This window comes from Fusarium musae, chromosome 1 (assembly GCF_019915245.1).
Source record: "Fusarium musae strain F31 chromosome 1, whole genome shotgun sequence".
NCBI classification, from domain to species: domain Eukaryota; kingdom Fungi; phylum Ascomycota; class Sordariomycetes; order Hypocreales; family Nectriaceae; genus Fusarium; species Fusarium musae.
The window spans coordinates 1,344,502-1,360,187 of NC_058387.1; the positions used below are offsets into that span (position 1 = coordinate 1,344,502).

Here is a 15,686-nt window from a genome sequence, read left to right on the forward strand (position 1 = left end):
CCAAAAGACATATTTTACCAACTCCTACAACACATGCTGAAGAGGATGCAATGCTCCATTGTAACCCTAGGTAGACAGACCGCTCAATCGTGCCGTCACCGATCCCCAGTTACCGTTATCCGTGCCCTTAACGCCAAAGTAATTCACAATATGATTGAAAAGGTTCATGCGACAAGCTTAAGCGTGGTGCATAAGCTCAACAGGAGGTCGGGCAGTGTGTGCCAAGATAGGCTTCGACTGCTCCACAGGGCTGACTTCCTCGGGCTCATCCGTCATGTCGTCGACGATGACGGCAGGCATGGTGCTTGCCGCATCCTCAGGCTTGTAGATGAGAGTAGAAGAGCGCGAGCGTGTTCGGCCAGGCAGCGCAGAGTCGGGAGGAGTGACAGGTGAGTCTTGGTCCTCATCCATAGGTCCAGGGCGGTGGTGCAGCTTAGCAAGCGCATCAGCGAGATCCTCAGCGTGGACCAGCTTGTTGGGCGCATCCTCGAGGCGCATTTCCCAGCCATGGGGAGGGCTAGGTGGCGGCGAGATGAAGAAGAGCTTGCCAGCATCAGGAAGAGCAAGGTGCTCATCGCGCTTATCGACGGGTGTAGGCATGCCAAAGTAGACTCGGCACTGCTGACCCATGATTGCCTCGTTATCCCATACTTGGCGAACGGCGATAGCAGCCTGCTCGTCAAAGAAGGAGACGACAATGCGACGGAATGATTTTAGCGGCGCGAAAGCGTGGATGGGTGCGGAGTGGGTGATGAGATCGCGGATAACCTGGAGGTTCTCGGGGAGGAAGATGGCCGGGTCGGTGAGGTTGGTGAAGAGGAGGGTGTTTGAAGGAGGCGTAGGCGGGGTCATGGGTGGGATATTAGAAAGGTCGAGGGTGAGGTTTGAGCGACGCGAAGCGGAGGAGGAAGATCGGGAGTGTTGCGGTGAGGTCTCCATTTTGAAGGTGGTTGTTGTGTATTAGATGTGGATGTAGAGGTGAGGTTGAGGAGCAGTTATGATAACTGGCTCTGGATGTTGGTAGAGACGGAGATGTAAACAGTGCAAGATCTGCGGGAGGTTCCTGTCGATCTGTTGATATTTGAATCGAGTATTGAAAAGGTGTTTCTCTAGATTGTTTCTGAGTGTTGCTGAGTTGAGCTGAATGAATAGGACGGAAAAGTGCGAAGGTCGGTGTCTATTATATTTCTATGGTTTTCCACTTTCCAATGGAAGCGCCGCCTCCCGCCTCAGGAACACGACGACAAGTCAACCAAGCCTCCCGGCGGCTGGGGAACTCGCTGCTCGCCCTTGTGCAGTCGGGTGGCCAGGGCACGCACGTACAGAACAGAACAGAGCCTAACAGGGCTAGCGGACTCACAGGGGGTGTTGTTCATGGAGTTTCGGGGCTGTGCACTGCAAGGTCCCAGTATTTTGCCTCTTTTGGGCCAGTGAGGCCTTGACGGCTTTGGCGATGGCGATTCCATTTGGTCCGGGCCAGAATGTTAAGCTTTTTTCCCTCCTGCGATAAATCAAAACGAGCAAGGTCCGTGTATCCTTTTTTTTCTGTTGAGGAGATTTGTGAGGGCTGTGTTAAGAAATGCCAATGCCATCTCGACTCATGGTTGTTGTCCAAGGTTGTCTTGCTCCGTCTCGACTAATGATGGTCCTGCGGACTAGAGACTCATGACTATCAAACAGAACCTGGTTGGCCAAGTTTTGCTACCATTCAAGGTATTACATCTTTGTATGTTTTTAGAATAGGAAGTCTATAATTCCTCGAATCATACTGTCATCCTTAGAAAAGACAAAAATAACGTTTTATGGAAACCGGTGAGTTGTCATGTTAATCTATCACAGCCCTTGTACCAGAGGTTGGCTTGTCTGATCGTATGTCTCGAAATGCCATCTTCAAACTCCATCCAAGCCATCTAATGTTTTACCGCTCATGAATCGATCCAACCATGAATTTGACACACCCACCACCTGGAAGCCTGCATGGCGCTACTGCAGTGTATTGCATTTTGACCCCGGACCTTCAACCTCGATATACTTTTTGCCATGAACAGGTGTCACAAGAGATTGCACGACACGAGATCAATATTTCTGTGAATAAAGTACATTTTGCGAATACTATGTCCATCTAAAAGCATGTTGTTCTATTCTCAATCAGTTTGCAATAGCATATGTTCTTAGATATCGATTGAACTGTTAACAAGACTCCCTACCTATCTAAACGCGAGGATCCCCCACGGCACATCAGCTGCAGCCAGTCACAGCTCTTAAACACCCGATGACACTTCTCAAAACATCAAAGGCCAAGGGGGCTGTGCAAGAGGAGAAACAACAATTTGAATCCCAATCTTTGAGCGAGCGAGCTCATTCCTCTTTCGTCCGAGCCTCCCGAACACGCGATCGAGGTCCTCAAGTGTGATCCTAAGGCCTAAGCCCATACAGCAAAGCCTAGAACGCCTCCTACTATCAATATTCTGTACTGCCTCCAGCTTTGGTCTTGTGGCTATATCTTTTGGCGAGATTGCGGTAAACCTCCGCCCTCTTTGCTAGACTGGGGTCGTCCCGAAACCGACGGCATAGGCTACCTAGTCTAGTCCAACCCCATATACAAGGAATGGCCTCGGGATATGGAGTTCTCTATGCCGAGCGGGGCGCTTCGTTTCGTGGGTGAGGCCTTGGCCAACTCTTGGTGAGACTATCGTTAATGTCGTCACTTTTGCCAACTCCTGCAATGTCTACATTCCGATACGGGACAAAGAGGCAGCTTGTCGTGCTGTCTAGTCACGAGATGCGATTCAATGATGTTCTTGACGACTGTTCTCTGAATCAACTAAACCCTTGCGCCTCAAGCCAACATTAGCCCAGAATATGCCAACATATCATTGTCTTTAGACTAACAACTCCTCAATTCAGCCAAGCTTTACAATTGTCCCATGTTTTATCCAGTGACATACAAAATCGAAATCCTTGCAGGGATATTCAGACGGGTAGTTATCTCAACACCAACTAGAGTCAAAAAAAGTCTTCCTATACCTTCCCGATCTGGAGGTCCAGACATTGACACGATAAAGGACTTTAGGCGAGGTCTGAGGTGACTCTCAAAAGGTTGATTGATCGGTAGAACAAGTTGTGATACTATGTAATCAAGATAACAAAACGGTTATATGAGAATATCCCTGGGATCTGGTTAGAGGCCTCGGTTTACTACTCTGTAACTACGGTTCCTGATCTAAGGCTTGGTGGTCGAATCAGATATCTCTCGCGGATACGGCCAGAGTCTAATTGAGAGTCTCGAATCGATAGCCAATTCCAATTCCAATTCCAATACGAGAATATAGTGATATTCTCCTGTCTCCTCTGCCCGACACCGAGGAATCCAATAACTCGTTGGCCTCCAAATCCCTTAAACCCTCCGAAACCAGCAACGCCACAGCGCACAAGCCACCCGTCTCATCCCTGTTCTCGATACCGCCCCGCCGGGAGGCAGCTCAGTTCAGCTCATCCATGCAAGGAACCCAGAGCCCGGACCAGACGTGGCTCAGATCAACAATAACGTCACTCGAGCAATGCCATTCATGAATCCTGCAATTTGCAAATAGCCACGCTTGATTCGTGGCTTGGCTTATATGGAAACGAAGCCCGTGATTTTCCTATGGCGCAGCAGCTGGGCTCGTGATAGTACTGTTCGACAACGTCAGAGGAGAGCTAAGCCCGCGAGCATCGGACTTTTCATTGATTCATACAGCAGATACTATACAGATGCGACTAGTCTACAGATTTACAATACAGCCTCATGATTAGCTCAAGGCGATCAAGGGTCCAAGCTGCCATGTCGAGCTGGGCCCATAAGCACCAGCTTCTCCACACGTTTATTTCAGCTCAGCTACCCTAGCTCTGGCCCAGTCTATCGAAGCTCGACGCCCAGCTCTTTGACCAAAGCTTTGCGCACATCCTCGTGGAAAGCGACGGCCTCATCGTTAGTCAGAGTCCGCTCCAAGCTGCGGTAAACAATGCGATACGCCATGCTCTTGCGGCCAGTCTTGGGGTGCGTGAACTCATCAATCAGGCGCACATCCTCGACCACGTCACCCGCCACGTTACGGACAATTTCCATAACGTCGTTTTCATGGAATGTGCCCTTGGTGTTGCCACCTGCTGCTGTCGTGGAGCTAAGCCAGAAGGACACGTCTTTGGGGCAGGGAGGATACTTGGAGAAGGGGACGAAGCGCTTCAAGTTATCGAGATTGTCGGTCACGCCCTCGAACTGGGATAGGAAGCGCTTGTCTTTTGACCAGAAGAGGCGAATGTCAGGGATCTTGAAGAGAAGCATGGCAATGCGGTCGATGCCAATGCCAAAAGCCCAACCAAGTTGGTCAGGTACACCAGCGTTGATGTAGATATCCTGCTTGACCACACCACAGCCCAGTACCTCGAGCCAGTCACCGGCATAGTAAACCTCCAGCTCCCATGAGGGGCTGGTAAAGGGGAAGTAAGCTTCTACCCATCGCATTTGCAAAGGCTCGTCCACGAAGTTGGGGTCATCTTTGATGGCAGTAGCCTTGGCCCGAGAGAAGATATCGACGACCATGTTTTCTAATGACCTCTTGAGATGAGCACCGATAGCCTCAGCCTCAGCAGCTGTGTGATGAGCATCTTGGAGAGGGTTTGTCTCAGGATGCATAGGAGGGTTTGGGTCATCGACCTTGACTCCATGAACGGGTAGCTTCTCAAAGTCCTTCCATACCGCAGCAGCAACATCACCATTGGGAACCTTGGTACGATCCCATGACATTGCACCCTCCATCTGATGGAACACGGGATAGTGGCTGCGGTCAATGGCATCTCGTCTGTATACATCGGCAGACACAAGGTACCCCGCGCTCTGGTTAGCTCGGAATGTGTCGGCCTGGTGAGCACTCGTATGCGTTCGCAGTAGTGTTTCGCTATTCAAGTAGTATGTATCGGACAGGGCGCGGCCGGGATGGTTCGCGGGAAACCCTAGCGAATCGAAGTTCTGAGCTGTCGACACCACAGGGCTGAACTCATTGTGATACTTGAACGTCGGCTCAGGGAAGTTGGCCTGGATAATCTGGCGGGTGATGGACACAGGGTGATCTTTCAAGAGGTGAAGTTTCCTTGCAGTGGCCTCGAGGACATTGTCGGGTACGTTGAACCATTGAGGATCGGTCTTGATGGTCTGGTCGCGGATAGTCACGGAGCCTGGAGTTCCCGTCGGGCGTGCTGCAACAAGGCCGAACCAGTCAGCGAGATGTCCATGCAAGTAATGGACTGGAAGTAGACCGACCCGACGAGTAAGTCCTCGCGGCGCAAGCTGTTGGTAGAAGAATAGAGCTTCGGGGAAGCTGGGCAGGTCGCGGGGCAGAAACCCTCAGACACCGCATGCCCTGGACGTAGAGTCTCATTCTGAAGACTTGTGAAGCTCGACAATTACATTACAGGCCGAACGGGCCACGCAATAGACGCCAATGGCTGATTGCTTTATCGTAGATTGAATACTCGAACGCCGAAAGTGGTTCCACGATTGGTTGGTTGTATCACCAAAGCTGCAAAAATGTTCGGCGTTCGGCCTTACAGCTCCTCCGGACATAACCAGTCCAATGCAGTTCACTCACAATTAAATTCAACTTCAGCTCTTCTCCAACGGCCTCGCATAGAGATAGCATTACAACCTAGCGCTATCCTTGCGTCGCTTCGGCGACTTGACAGCCGATCCCGCTCCGATTGTCCGGTTACAGTAGCTAAACACCGGGCCAATTGATAACTTTCCGCGATGTCGGTAGCAACAGCTGAGGCTCATGCACTTTAAAAAAAAGCGAGCCCTTGCTGTAGTAGTAATCATAACTAACCGACCTTTTTCTTTTTTCACCTTCCCACATCATCCACTTCCATTCTTATCTCAACTTGGCTCAACTTAACTTACAGTCAAGTCAAGTCAAGTTATGGAACCTTCAGTTGATCGACATTGAGCAGCTTAACTTTAGATAGTCTAAGCTAAACTCGTCCTTTTCCCAGTATTTTGCTTTGGCTTGTGAAACTAAAAAAAAAAACCAACCCACGTCATGGCTACCAGCCAGGAAGCAATGAGCAAATCGACGGAGATGGCGCCTGTAAAGACAGGAAAGGCGACGGCTGATGCGAAGAAGACGACGATAAGATACCCCTTTTGGTTTGGCGGAAGTGCCAGTAGCATGGCAGCTTGCGTTACACATCCTTTGGATCTTGGTGCGTTTTGCGATCTCGAGATATGACGAAATTCAGCTAACATTGAACAGTCAAGGTAACTCTTCACAACGTCTCGTGACAGCATAACAAAGTCTTACTCTCTTCTAGGTTCGTCTTCAAATGCGCACAGGCAATGCGCCCAAGAACATGGTCGGCACGTTCGTCCACATTCTTCGTCACGATGGTCCTCTCGGTCTTTACAGCGGTATATCCGCCTCTCTCTTGCGCCAGATGACATATTCAACCGTGCGATTCGGTGTCTACGAAGAGGTCAAGACACGTCTTACACGCCGTAACGAAGGTCGTGATCCATCTTTCATGACACTCGTTGCCCTAGCCGCTGGATCTGGTTTCGTAGGAGGCATTGCTGGAAACTTTGCCGATGTTCTCAACGTGCGCATGCAACACGATGCTGCGCTTCCTCCTGCTGAGCGCCGAAACTACCGTCATGCTTTTGACGGTATGGTCCGTATGGCGCGTGAGGAGGGGCCCAAGAGTATGTTCCGTGGATGGTTGCCCAACAGTGGCCGTGCCATGTTCATGACTGCTGGTCAGCTTGCCAGCTACGATGTCTCAAAGAGTCTGCTTCTCCAGTATACGCCCATGGAGGATAACCTCAAGACTCACTTTACTTCCTCGTTCATCGCTGGTTTGGTCGCTGCTACTGTAACAAGCCCTATCGACGTCATCAAGACTCGTGTTATGTCTTCAGCATATGATCACAACATCTTGCACCTGATTCGCGACATTCACCGAACTGACGGTCTTATGTGGATGTTCAAGGGCTGGGTTCCCAGCTTCCTCCGACTCGGACCGTACGTATCTCCTTTCTCTGTGTCAAATCTCACCTAACGGTTTCGCAGACAAACTATTTGTACATTTGTCTTCCTAGAGATGCACCGAAAGGCCTACCGCAAGGTCAAGGGCTTGGATACTAACCTGTAGACTTGACATGACATGATAGACCAAGAAGATGGGCATGCTTTGGCGTTTTCGTTTTGTCGTTTCGTCACGTAAGAGCGGCGATCATCCTGTTGGCGTTACTTCTTTGTTACTCAAGATCTCTTACACGAGCATCTTGTGTAGGAACCTGGTTTGTAAAACATACTCAACATAGAGGAGGATAAGGATGGGTATAGAAATTAGCATTGTCGTTCAAAGCACTAAAATGTATACATCGTGCCAACATTGTCTCCTGAAAAAAAGATCCCATTCTAAGTCCGTGCTATGCTTTTTTTTTCGAGACTGTTACTGGTTTCCAGATCACCCCCTGTTTATACCTCCAAACCTTTCTTGATTACGAATTGCATAACCCATCAAACGCCCCTGCTCCTTACTGCCAAGAAGATCCTCCATACGGTGTTGTTCCGTAAGCTGTCATGCCACCTCCGTACGCCGTCTGGCCGCCACCACCACCGTAAGGCGTAGTGTACCCTCCATCCTGCCAAGGTGTGGTACCGCCGTCCATGTTCATATCGGGGCTTCGAGGACCATCAAACTCAGCTTCGTCACCGCCATACTTCCGAGGGTCTAGGCCCTTGAGAAGACCACCGATCTTTTGTTGCAAAACTCTAATACCGTTTTGCACGATTTGGTCAGGTTCCATGCTCCCTGACGTTTCAACCTCGAAGTAGAACCTGTTTGGAACTGCATCGTAGTCGAAAGGTTCGCCTTCTTGAGGAGGCTCTTCCCACTCAGCATATTTGCTCTTGGGCCTGGAGTACGCCGTTAGCCATAGCCTCAACACTTGTTCATAGAACTCACCATTCAACAGCAGGGTCTGTGTCGTTTTCGAACCACCAGTCAATGTGGTGGAGCTTGTTATGAGGATCATACTCAAAGCCGACTGCAGATGTAGGCATCCACTTGGCGTGCTCCTTTGCGATTCCCTTCTTGGCAATACAGCTAATCTTCAACTCTTGGCCCTTGCGCAGCTTCGCGATCAAGCAGCCGTAACCCTCTGGATCTGTGATCACGGGGCTTCCCACTCCATTCATATGACGGCCATCCACCACCAGATCCCGCGCATACACCTTCATAATCTCGTCGGACGTGCACTTCGCGTGCAGTGTCAAAGTGACGCTGCATTGTTCGCAGTACTGCTCGCAGTCGCAGTCTCGTGAGTAGTTGAGCTCGTCAACTCCTTTTGAGTTCAGAGGAATCAGACCCAGGCGATGGGCGATGAACTCGTCGGCCAGCACGGAGCTGTTTGTCTCGATCTCGACCAGATCAATGGCGATCGTGGGCACTTCTGCCTGGATGATTCGCCGCACGGCATTGGCGAAAGCAAGGTTCGTCTTTGATAGCTCGAAATCGACGTGGGTGTGGTCGGCCTGAGTCGCATCAAATCACATCAGTTGAGTGTCCCCCGAAAGAGAAAAGGGTTCGGGAGCCTCCTCGTACCGCAGAGATCTTCACTTGGGGCTGCTCTGGCTCCCCATCCATCACCATCGGGTCGTAATCCATTCCATCCATATTTGCAAGCGTTGCGCGCCTGAAAGAATCAACTAGCAAGGTAGGCGCAGTATGGCGAGTAGCAAAAACCGTTATTGAAAGGTCGATGTGCGGGAAGGAAAAGGATTGGAAACTGCGGGGATCAAGAGGTGAAGGTGTAAATGGAATAAAGAGGGTGAGTTTTCGCAACAATGCGAACTGAGGCCCTGACTTTAGACGTGCATATGCGACCTGCTGGTGTACCTGGCTCGTGCCCGGAACATTAGTAATCCCGCTCTTATCGTCCCATTTGACAGGGGTGCTTCAGCGATAACAGAAAAAAAATATCCATGGCTTCAGTCCCCGCCAAAATTACCAGCCTCGAGAACAAATACAGTCAATAAATTCAACTCTACAGGGCCATTCGACATGAAGATCAAGGCCCTCAGCCGCCCCGTGTCGGCTCAACAAGCAGTCGGCTCAGATGTTACAAAGCAACCACGAAACCTCGATTCCGCCCTCCATCCTTTTGAGCGCGCACGGGAGTACCAGCGAGCCCTCAATGCCGTCAAGCTCGAGCGAATGCATGCGCAGCCTTTCGTAGGCCAGCTAGGACGAGGTCATGTCGACGGTGTCTATTCTATCGCCAAGGATCCCAACTCTCTTGAGCACTTTGCAAGTGGTAGTGGTGACGGTGTGGTCAAGGTTTGGGACCTAGCCGATAGAGACGAGATATGGCATGCGACAGCTCATGAGAATATCGTCAAGGGTCTAGAATGGACCCGCGATCAAAAGCTCTTGACTTGTGCAGCCGATAAAACGATCAAGCTGTTTGATCCTTATAACACACCTAGCGAAGCGGCTCCTATATCATCATGGCTTGGAAACGGTGCCTTTACCAGCTTGTCGCATCATCGCTCCAAGAACTCGTTTGCTGCTGCTTCCAGTGTGATCAACATTTACGATCTCGAACGTCACACCGCTGCGCCTGAAATTCTCAAGTGGCCTACATCTATCGACACCATCACCGACGTTGCCTTCAACTACGTCGAGACCTCAATCTTGGGATCATGCTCCAACGACCGCTCCATCGTCATTTACGACCTTCGCACATCTACACCCGTCACAAAGACCGTCCTCAAGTTCGCCAGCAACCGCCTGTCTTGGTCCCCTATGGAGGCTTTCAACCTGGCTGCTGCTTCTGAAGACCACAACATCTACCTCTTCGACATGCGCAAGTTTGACCGTGCTCTCAACGTTCTCAAGGATCACGTCGCCGCCGTTATGGATGTCGAGTGGTCTCCCACAGGTGAAGAGCTTGTATCCGCATCTTGGGACCGAACAGTTCGCCTCTGGAACCGGGACCGCGGTCACTCGCGAGATATCTACCACACCAAGCGCATGCAGCGTGTTACAGCAGCAAGCTGGACCCCTGATGCGCGATACATTCTCTCCGGATCTGACGATGGTAACGTTCGACTCTGGCGCGCTAACGCTTCTCGTCGCGAAGGCGTCAAGTCCGCTCGTCAACGACAAGCCCTGGAGTACAACGAAGCCCTTATCGAGCGTTACCAGCACATGCCTGAAGTTCGCCGCATTCACCGTCACCGTCATGTGCCTAAGGTCCTCAAGAAGGCCGGTGAGATTAAGGCTGAGGAACTTAAGAGCATTAAGCGCCGTGAGGAGAATGAGCGTCGTCATACTAAGAAGCAATTCGAGAGACGCAGGGGAGAGAGAGAAAAGATGATTCTGGCGAGAGAGAAGTAAGGGGAGTGCAGAAAATTTTACACTACAGTTGCAGCAATGAGAAAAGTTCAGTGGGATTACAAAGGCACGGAAGGGCATTGCAAGGCGTTCGGGTCGTCTATTCATGGGTAATCTAGATGACTTTATTGAAGAATATACCATTCGTATTCATAGACAAACCTCAGTGCAAGATGTCAGACGTTTGACTTCGATTTGATTTAAGCCAGACATCAAGTAGGCAACAGACTGGAGGAATATACATGTGTAAACGTGAATTTCTTGCAACTATTAGATCTAGACAGTAAAAGATCCCTTTCGAACAAGCACTCAAAGCTTTAAAGTTTCTCATGAGCGGCATATCCGTCGGCGTGAGCGTCGTGCTGCGTATCTATCCATCCCATTCCAAATCCCATCTGAGAATCTCTCTTCATTCCTTCTTTGCCTGCGGCAAGGAGACAATAGGGATAAAACACAACACGTAACACCGTAGGCCGAGACCGATACCTTCCAAACATAAGCTGGTACGTGACTCGACCAGAACCGCCCAAATCCATACAGTCTCGATCATCTCAATATGAGGAGAAACCTTACTCCCAAAACGCCTAAATGAAATAACCGATGCGAATAATTGCGTCGCAACATCGGAGGTATCTCTCTTTATCAATTGAACGGAAAACGCCAGCCCTTCCTTTGTTGTTTTGTGTATGATGCCATTCCGTTCCATTGATGGTGTGGAAAGTCCCTCTTTTTGCGCGTCATTCGTATAATATCATGCCCCCGCTATAACGCCAAAGGAAAAAAAAGTACATGGAGGAAATGCCAAATCGTAGTATATATGATGTACAAGCCGGATGGTTCCGGCAAACAGCCGGAAGCGATTAATGCTGTGGCTTGATGATGCTGTTGCGGGCCGTCTTGGTAGGCTTGTAGTTGGGGAGCTCGTCAAACCAGCCCTGGTCCTCGTTGTACCGGTAAGCATGGAAGTCAAGGCCGTAAGGCTTGGGCTCAATAGAGTAGAGCATGCCAAGGGGAATGTCCATGTCTGTGATGTCCGCCAGGGACAGGTCCATGAAATAGGCCATCAGGACTCTACACACAGAGCGATGTCCAATGATAAGAAGGTGGTCTTCAATACGCTCAACCTCTCGAACCATGTCGCGCAGACGGCTCACAACCTGCAGATAACCTTCACCGCCAACTCCAGGATAGATGTAGTTGAGCTTGTCCTGTGCCCGCTTGGCGAATTCCTCGGGCTCCTTCTGTGCGATTTCGGCGTATGTCATACCTTCGAACTGGCCCGAGTTCATTTCATTGAGCATTTCCCAGTTTTTCACATCGTAATCATCGTCGGCCTCGAAATACTCAGCTGTGTCCACGCTGCGATCGAGCATCGAAGTCCAGACACAAAAGTTCTTGTCCTCGATCTCCCGGTACATCTCAGGGTAGGGAGGTGTGTTATCACCGGGTACGGGAGGGAAAGTAGCCTGAGCTTTCTTGCTCTTCTGTTCAATAAGCCAGTGCTTGCGCTGGTAAGTGATGAAGTTGTGAAGAGCTTGGCCGTAGCAATGGCCGCGTTCGGTAAGTGGTGAGTTTCCACCCAATCTTCCAAGCTCGTTATCGACACTCTGGCCATGTCGGGTAATCCAGATCTGTCGAGGGGCAAGATTGAAGCTAGCGAGGTAAGTGCTAATACCACTGCTGAGGAAACCCTTGAGACGGTGTTGGATCAATTTTCGACCAACATCAATCATCTATAATTTGGTCAGCTACTGGTGGTCAAAATCATGGTGAATTCCACAAACCTGAATGTATTGCAAGTCGTGCTTTTCCTCATATTCACCAAGAGGAACATACGCACTCTCGTATGCAGCGACTCGCTTCTTGAAATCTTCCAGTGATTTTTGAGGATCCTTGTCACGATAGTCAGGACCAGACAGTTTCAGGCGCATATTCGCCTCGAGGAGAGTAGGGTCTTGACAGATACTCTCAATGAAAAGAATACCCAGCTTAGGCTCCCTCTGCTTGATGCGGTTGGTGATGTTCTTTCTTCGCTCGATAGTGCTGTTCGTAGCATCAAGAATGCCGACAGCGCCACCTCCATCGAGAAGGTAGTCCAGCAGCTCGTCCAAAGTATCCATAGCACACTGCTCACGCATGGCCGCGGCAGTTTGGTTCTTGGGATCAAAGAATGTAGCGGACTGATCCACCTCGGATTGAGCGGCATCGTTCAAATCAAGCTTCTCCGGCTCAGCCTGCTCGGGACCAAACGGTGCCGGGTTACCATTTAGCAAAATGGAGGCCGCATGCACAGGAGGATCCATGTGTTCCGGCTCAGGCTGCAACTTTGGGTGGACAGAAACTCTGCGCCCGGCAGCTACACGTCTTCGGTTTCCGACATTGAAGATGCGAGAATCATGCTGCTGCCAAGAAAGATACCTTTGAAGCTTCTTGGTGATGTAAGACTTTCCTCGGGCCGGCAAGCCAACCATGACAATAACAAGCTTTGCGGCAACATCACGAGAAGGAATTCTTCCATCAGGCGAGACTCTTGACCGGGTCATGCCCGGGATGTTGAGCGTTGTCGCATGTGGCCGGACTCGTGGTGTTTGATGTCCAGAATTCTGTCGTAGCGGGGGACTATTTCCATACGTCAACTGAGGGGTTCTGAAAGCGGGATCGCCAGTACTAAAAGGGCCGAAGGTGGTGGATATGTGGTTCGCGACCCCAACTGTGGAAAAAAAAAACAGAAAAAATGACGGCACTTACATGCGTGGCGAGCTCGGCGCTGTTGAAGTGACGCTTCGCGCATATGTGGGGGTTTCGGTCAAATCGTTGAGCGATCGCAGCGCCACAGCCAACGAGGAAGGTGCATTTGCTGGAGGAGGAAGATGGTCATGGTCACCATCTGCTGGTGGAGGAAGAACCGCGTAGTTATTTGGATTGTTTGGATTCGAGGAAGGATCTGGAGTTGGGTTTGACGTCGGATTCGATTTAGGATTCGATGTAGGTGGTAGAGAATCTGAGGATGTCTGTTGCGCTGGGAGCGCTGGCGAGGGAGGTGATACGCCGAGAAGGTTATGCATCACAGATTTTAACAGTCCGGACTGTTTTGATTGTCGGCGACCTGCGTCTAAATTTTAGATACGTCGATGGTTGATTGTTTGGTGTCTCGGAGTGCTAGGTGCGATCGCGTAGGTATAAGGGGCTCAAGTTATGATAAACGGAATTGAAACAATTTGATTTGATCAAAAACAACAAGGTAGCAATGGGTGTCGAAGATCTTTTTGGAGATTCAGAGTTTGAATGAGAAGAAGAAAAGCAACAAGAAAGATCGGATGTGTAGCAGCAGTTGAATGGCTAATAAAGCATGAGAGAATGGCAGGGCAAATACGTAGTCATTGTTGGAAGAAGCTGTCGAGAAACAAGGCAAGGACAAGGAAACCACGGCCATGTACGTACCTGCAGGGGCCACCGGAATCGCTGAAGGCATCTGAGTAACGAGGGAGGCTAAACTCCAAATCGAGCAATTGGCGACAGGCTCTGACTCTGCAAGGAACACGTCGACCAATGAACAATAGAAATCGCCCCAGCGAGGTCCGGCGTAGTGGTCCACAGGGGCTCCTCAGTGGACTTTGGTGTGTGTTTCCTTTGAGGTAGGGGTCCCTCTTCCTCCGCTGTTGTATGTACCTTTTAGTGGCGTCAATCTGTCGGGGTGCTCGGGGCGTCCACTAGCTTCGCTGTCTTGACCTTTGACCGGAGGTGAGTCTGAGTCGAGTCGAGTCTTGGTGAGGTGAGGTGAACTGAAAGGATGGATGGCAGGTAGAGATGGAGGGCCCTCCACCAGGTCGCACGCAGCCCAGTCCCAGTGCAGTTGGAGGCTGACTTGGAGGTCTTGGGGGTGTCGTCGTTGGTGGGCTCGGTGGTGCCGTGCCGCGACTAGCAGTGGGGAAGAATGCAGGACCCTAAAAAGTTGCGGTAGTGGCGCTGGCTGTTGCTCGCTGGCTTCTTCACAGGCTTAGAAGCTAATGTCGTCCAGGTTCAGGTAAGGTTGGCTTGGAGTGAGAGTGGAGGGTCGAGGGTCTGATCCCGCGGGAACTTGTTGAATCGATGGATGCTGGGTGGATGGTTTGTTTTTGTAAGAGCCCAGGCCCTGATGGGATAAAATGAAGTTGAGGTCTGGCTTGATAGAGATCTTTCCTTTTTTGGAGTTGTTGAGTTTGAGCCCTTGCCCTACTGTTTTTTTCCAGTCTCTTGGTGTTTGGTGTCAATGAGTCGATAAACTCCGTGTGTTGTGACTTTCTGTGTTGTTATTGTGCTGTGCTGTATGCCTCGCCTTCCTATAATCTGAGCTGAGGCTTGTTACTTCGTGTGCTTGGCGCAGTCCGTTTTTTCCTGTCTTTTTGCTGGTTGTGTCTGTCTGTTATACGTCACCCAGAATAGGCTGTGCCCATTAGAGGGTCTGCAGATCGAAACGCAGCAGGTTGCAATTATTATACTGGTAGCCTCGAAATGTGTTGCTTGGGTATTTCGGTTGCCCTGACTAGGGTTGCTGGTACACTTGAAAGAATATCAGGAGAGCAGCGAGGCGATGTGAGGTGATGTGAGCCCAGGTGGTCGAGGGCCCGTGTCGGTGGTTTTATTAACGGACGGGTGAGAAGCTGGAGCCCCGAGTAAATGGCCGCAGAGTCAAGTCGTCAAAAGTCAAACCCCCCCAAATGCTCAGGCAGGCACTTCAGGTTTTGAGCTAACGAAGTGTGCGGGAAAATCCATTTCTACTGTACCGCAAGGTAAATTTCAGGGCCAATAATAAGGTCAATTGTCAGAAACTGTATGTACCTATGGTGAAAGCCTGAAAGGTCAGAAAGTCAAGCCAAGGTGTGTCTGCTGGCCTAGGGATAGTGGCTCGCGAGACTCGTCGCCCTTGGGTGGCGCTGCATTGCATTGGATCGATCCCTCGGTCTTGTTTGTACCGACTTACATCTTACATCATTGTACTTTTTCAACCAACCAGCCAACCTCAGCTGTGCATCCTACACACCAACTGGCTTTCAGGTACAGCATGCCCTGCGACTTTGCATCAAGATCCCAGGTCACTTCCACCCCCTTTTGGGCTTGTATACTGAAGCACGTTCCAGGCAGACAACAGGTATAGGCTCATTCTCAACAATATGGTCTGGTTGAGGCACTGTATGTGCATCTTAAATGAAATAACATGTCCCGGGACCCGAGATCCCTGAGCATATGTACCGCCCAGCTGGGCCTCCTTTTTT

The 15,686-nt window shown here is 50.4% G+C and overlaps 6 protein-coding genes across 6 annotated transcripts; 2 read left to right on the plus strand and 4 right to left on the minus strand.

Moving 5' to 3' along the window:
- Positions 1-177: 177 nt before the first annotated feature.
- On the minus strand, positions 178-939 carry J7337_000431 (uncharacterized protein; the record flags this gene model as incomplete). The annotated part of the gene is made up of 1 exon (XM_044818184.1): positions 178-939. The coding sequence occupies one exon, from the start codon at positions 937-939 to the stop codon at positions 178-180; it is 762 nt and encodes a 253-aa protein (XP_044685886.1).
- A 2,959-nt stretch (positions 940-3,898) lies between these two features.
- Positions 3,899-5,667, minus strand: J7337_000432 (uncharacterized protein; the record flags this gene model as incomplete). The annotated part of the gene is made up of 2 exons (XM_044818185.1): positions 3,899-5,382; positions 5,628-5,667. 2 exons carry the CDS (start codon positions 5,665-5,667, stop codon positions 3,899-3,901), a joined length of 1,524 nt encoding a protein of 507 aa, XP_044685887.1.
- Positions 5,668-6,074: 407 nt separating this feature from the next.
- J7337_000433 (uncharacterized protein) lies at positions 6,075-7,182 on the plus strand (the record flags this gene model as incomplete). The annotated part of the gene is made up of 3 exons (XM_044818186.1): positions 6,075-6,122; positions 6,346-7,052; positions 7,101-7,182. 3 exons carry the CDS (start codon positions 6,075-6,077, stop codon positions 7,180-7,182), a joined length of 837 nt encoding a protein of 278 aa, XP_044685888.1.
- Positions 7,183-7,570: 388 nt separating this feature from the next.
- On the minus strand, positions 7,571-8,712 carry J7337_000434 (uncharacterized protein; the record flags this gene model as incomplete). Its single annotated transcript, XM_044818187.1, has 3 exons — positions 7,571-7,952; positions 8,002-8,570; positions 8,641-8,712. 3 exons carry the CDS (start codon positions 8,710-8,712, stop codon positions 7,571-7,573), a joined length of 1,023 nt encoding a protein of 340 aa, XP_044685889.1.
- Positions 8,713-9,099: 387 nt separating this feature from the next.
- Positions 9,100-10,437, plus strand: J7337_000435 (uncharacterized protein; the record flags this gene model as incomplete). The annotated part of the gene is made up of 1 exon (XM_044818188.1): positions 9,100-10,437. The coding sequence occupies one exon, from the start codon at positions 9,100-9,102 to the stop codon at positions 10,435-10,437; it is 1,338 nt and encodes a 445-aa protein (XP_044685890.1).
- Positions 10,438-11,294: 857 nt separating this feature from the next.
- Positions 11,295-12,977, minus strand: J7337_000436 (uncharacterized protein; the record flags this gene model as incomplete). Its single annotated transcript, XM_044818189.1, has 2 exons — positions 11,295-12,167; positions 12,219-12,977. 2 exons carry the CDS (start codon positions 12,975-12,977, stop codon positions 11,295-11,297), a joined length of 1,632 nt encoding a protein of 543 aa, XP_044685891.1.
- Between the last annotated feature and the right edge of the window lie 2,709 nt (positions 12,978-15,686).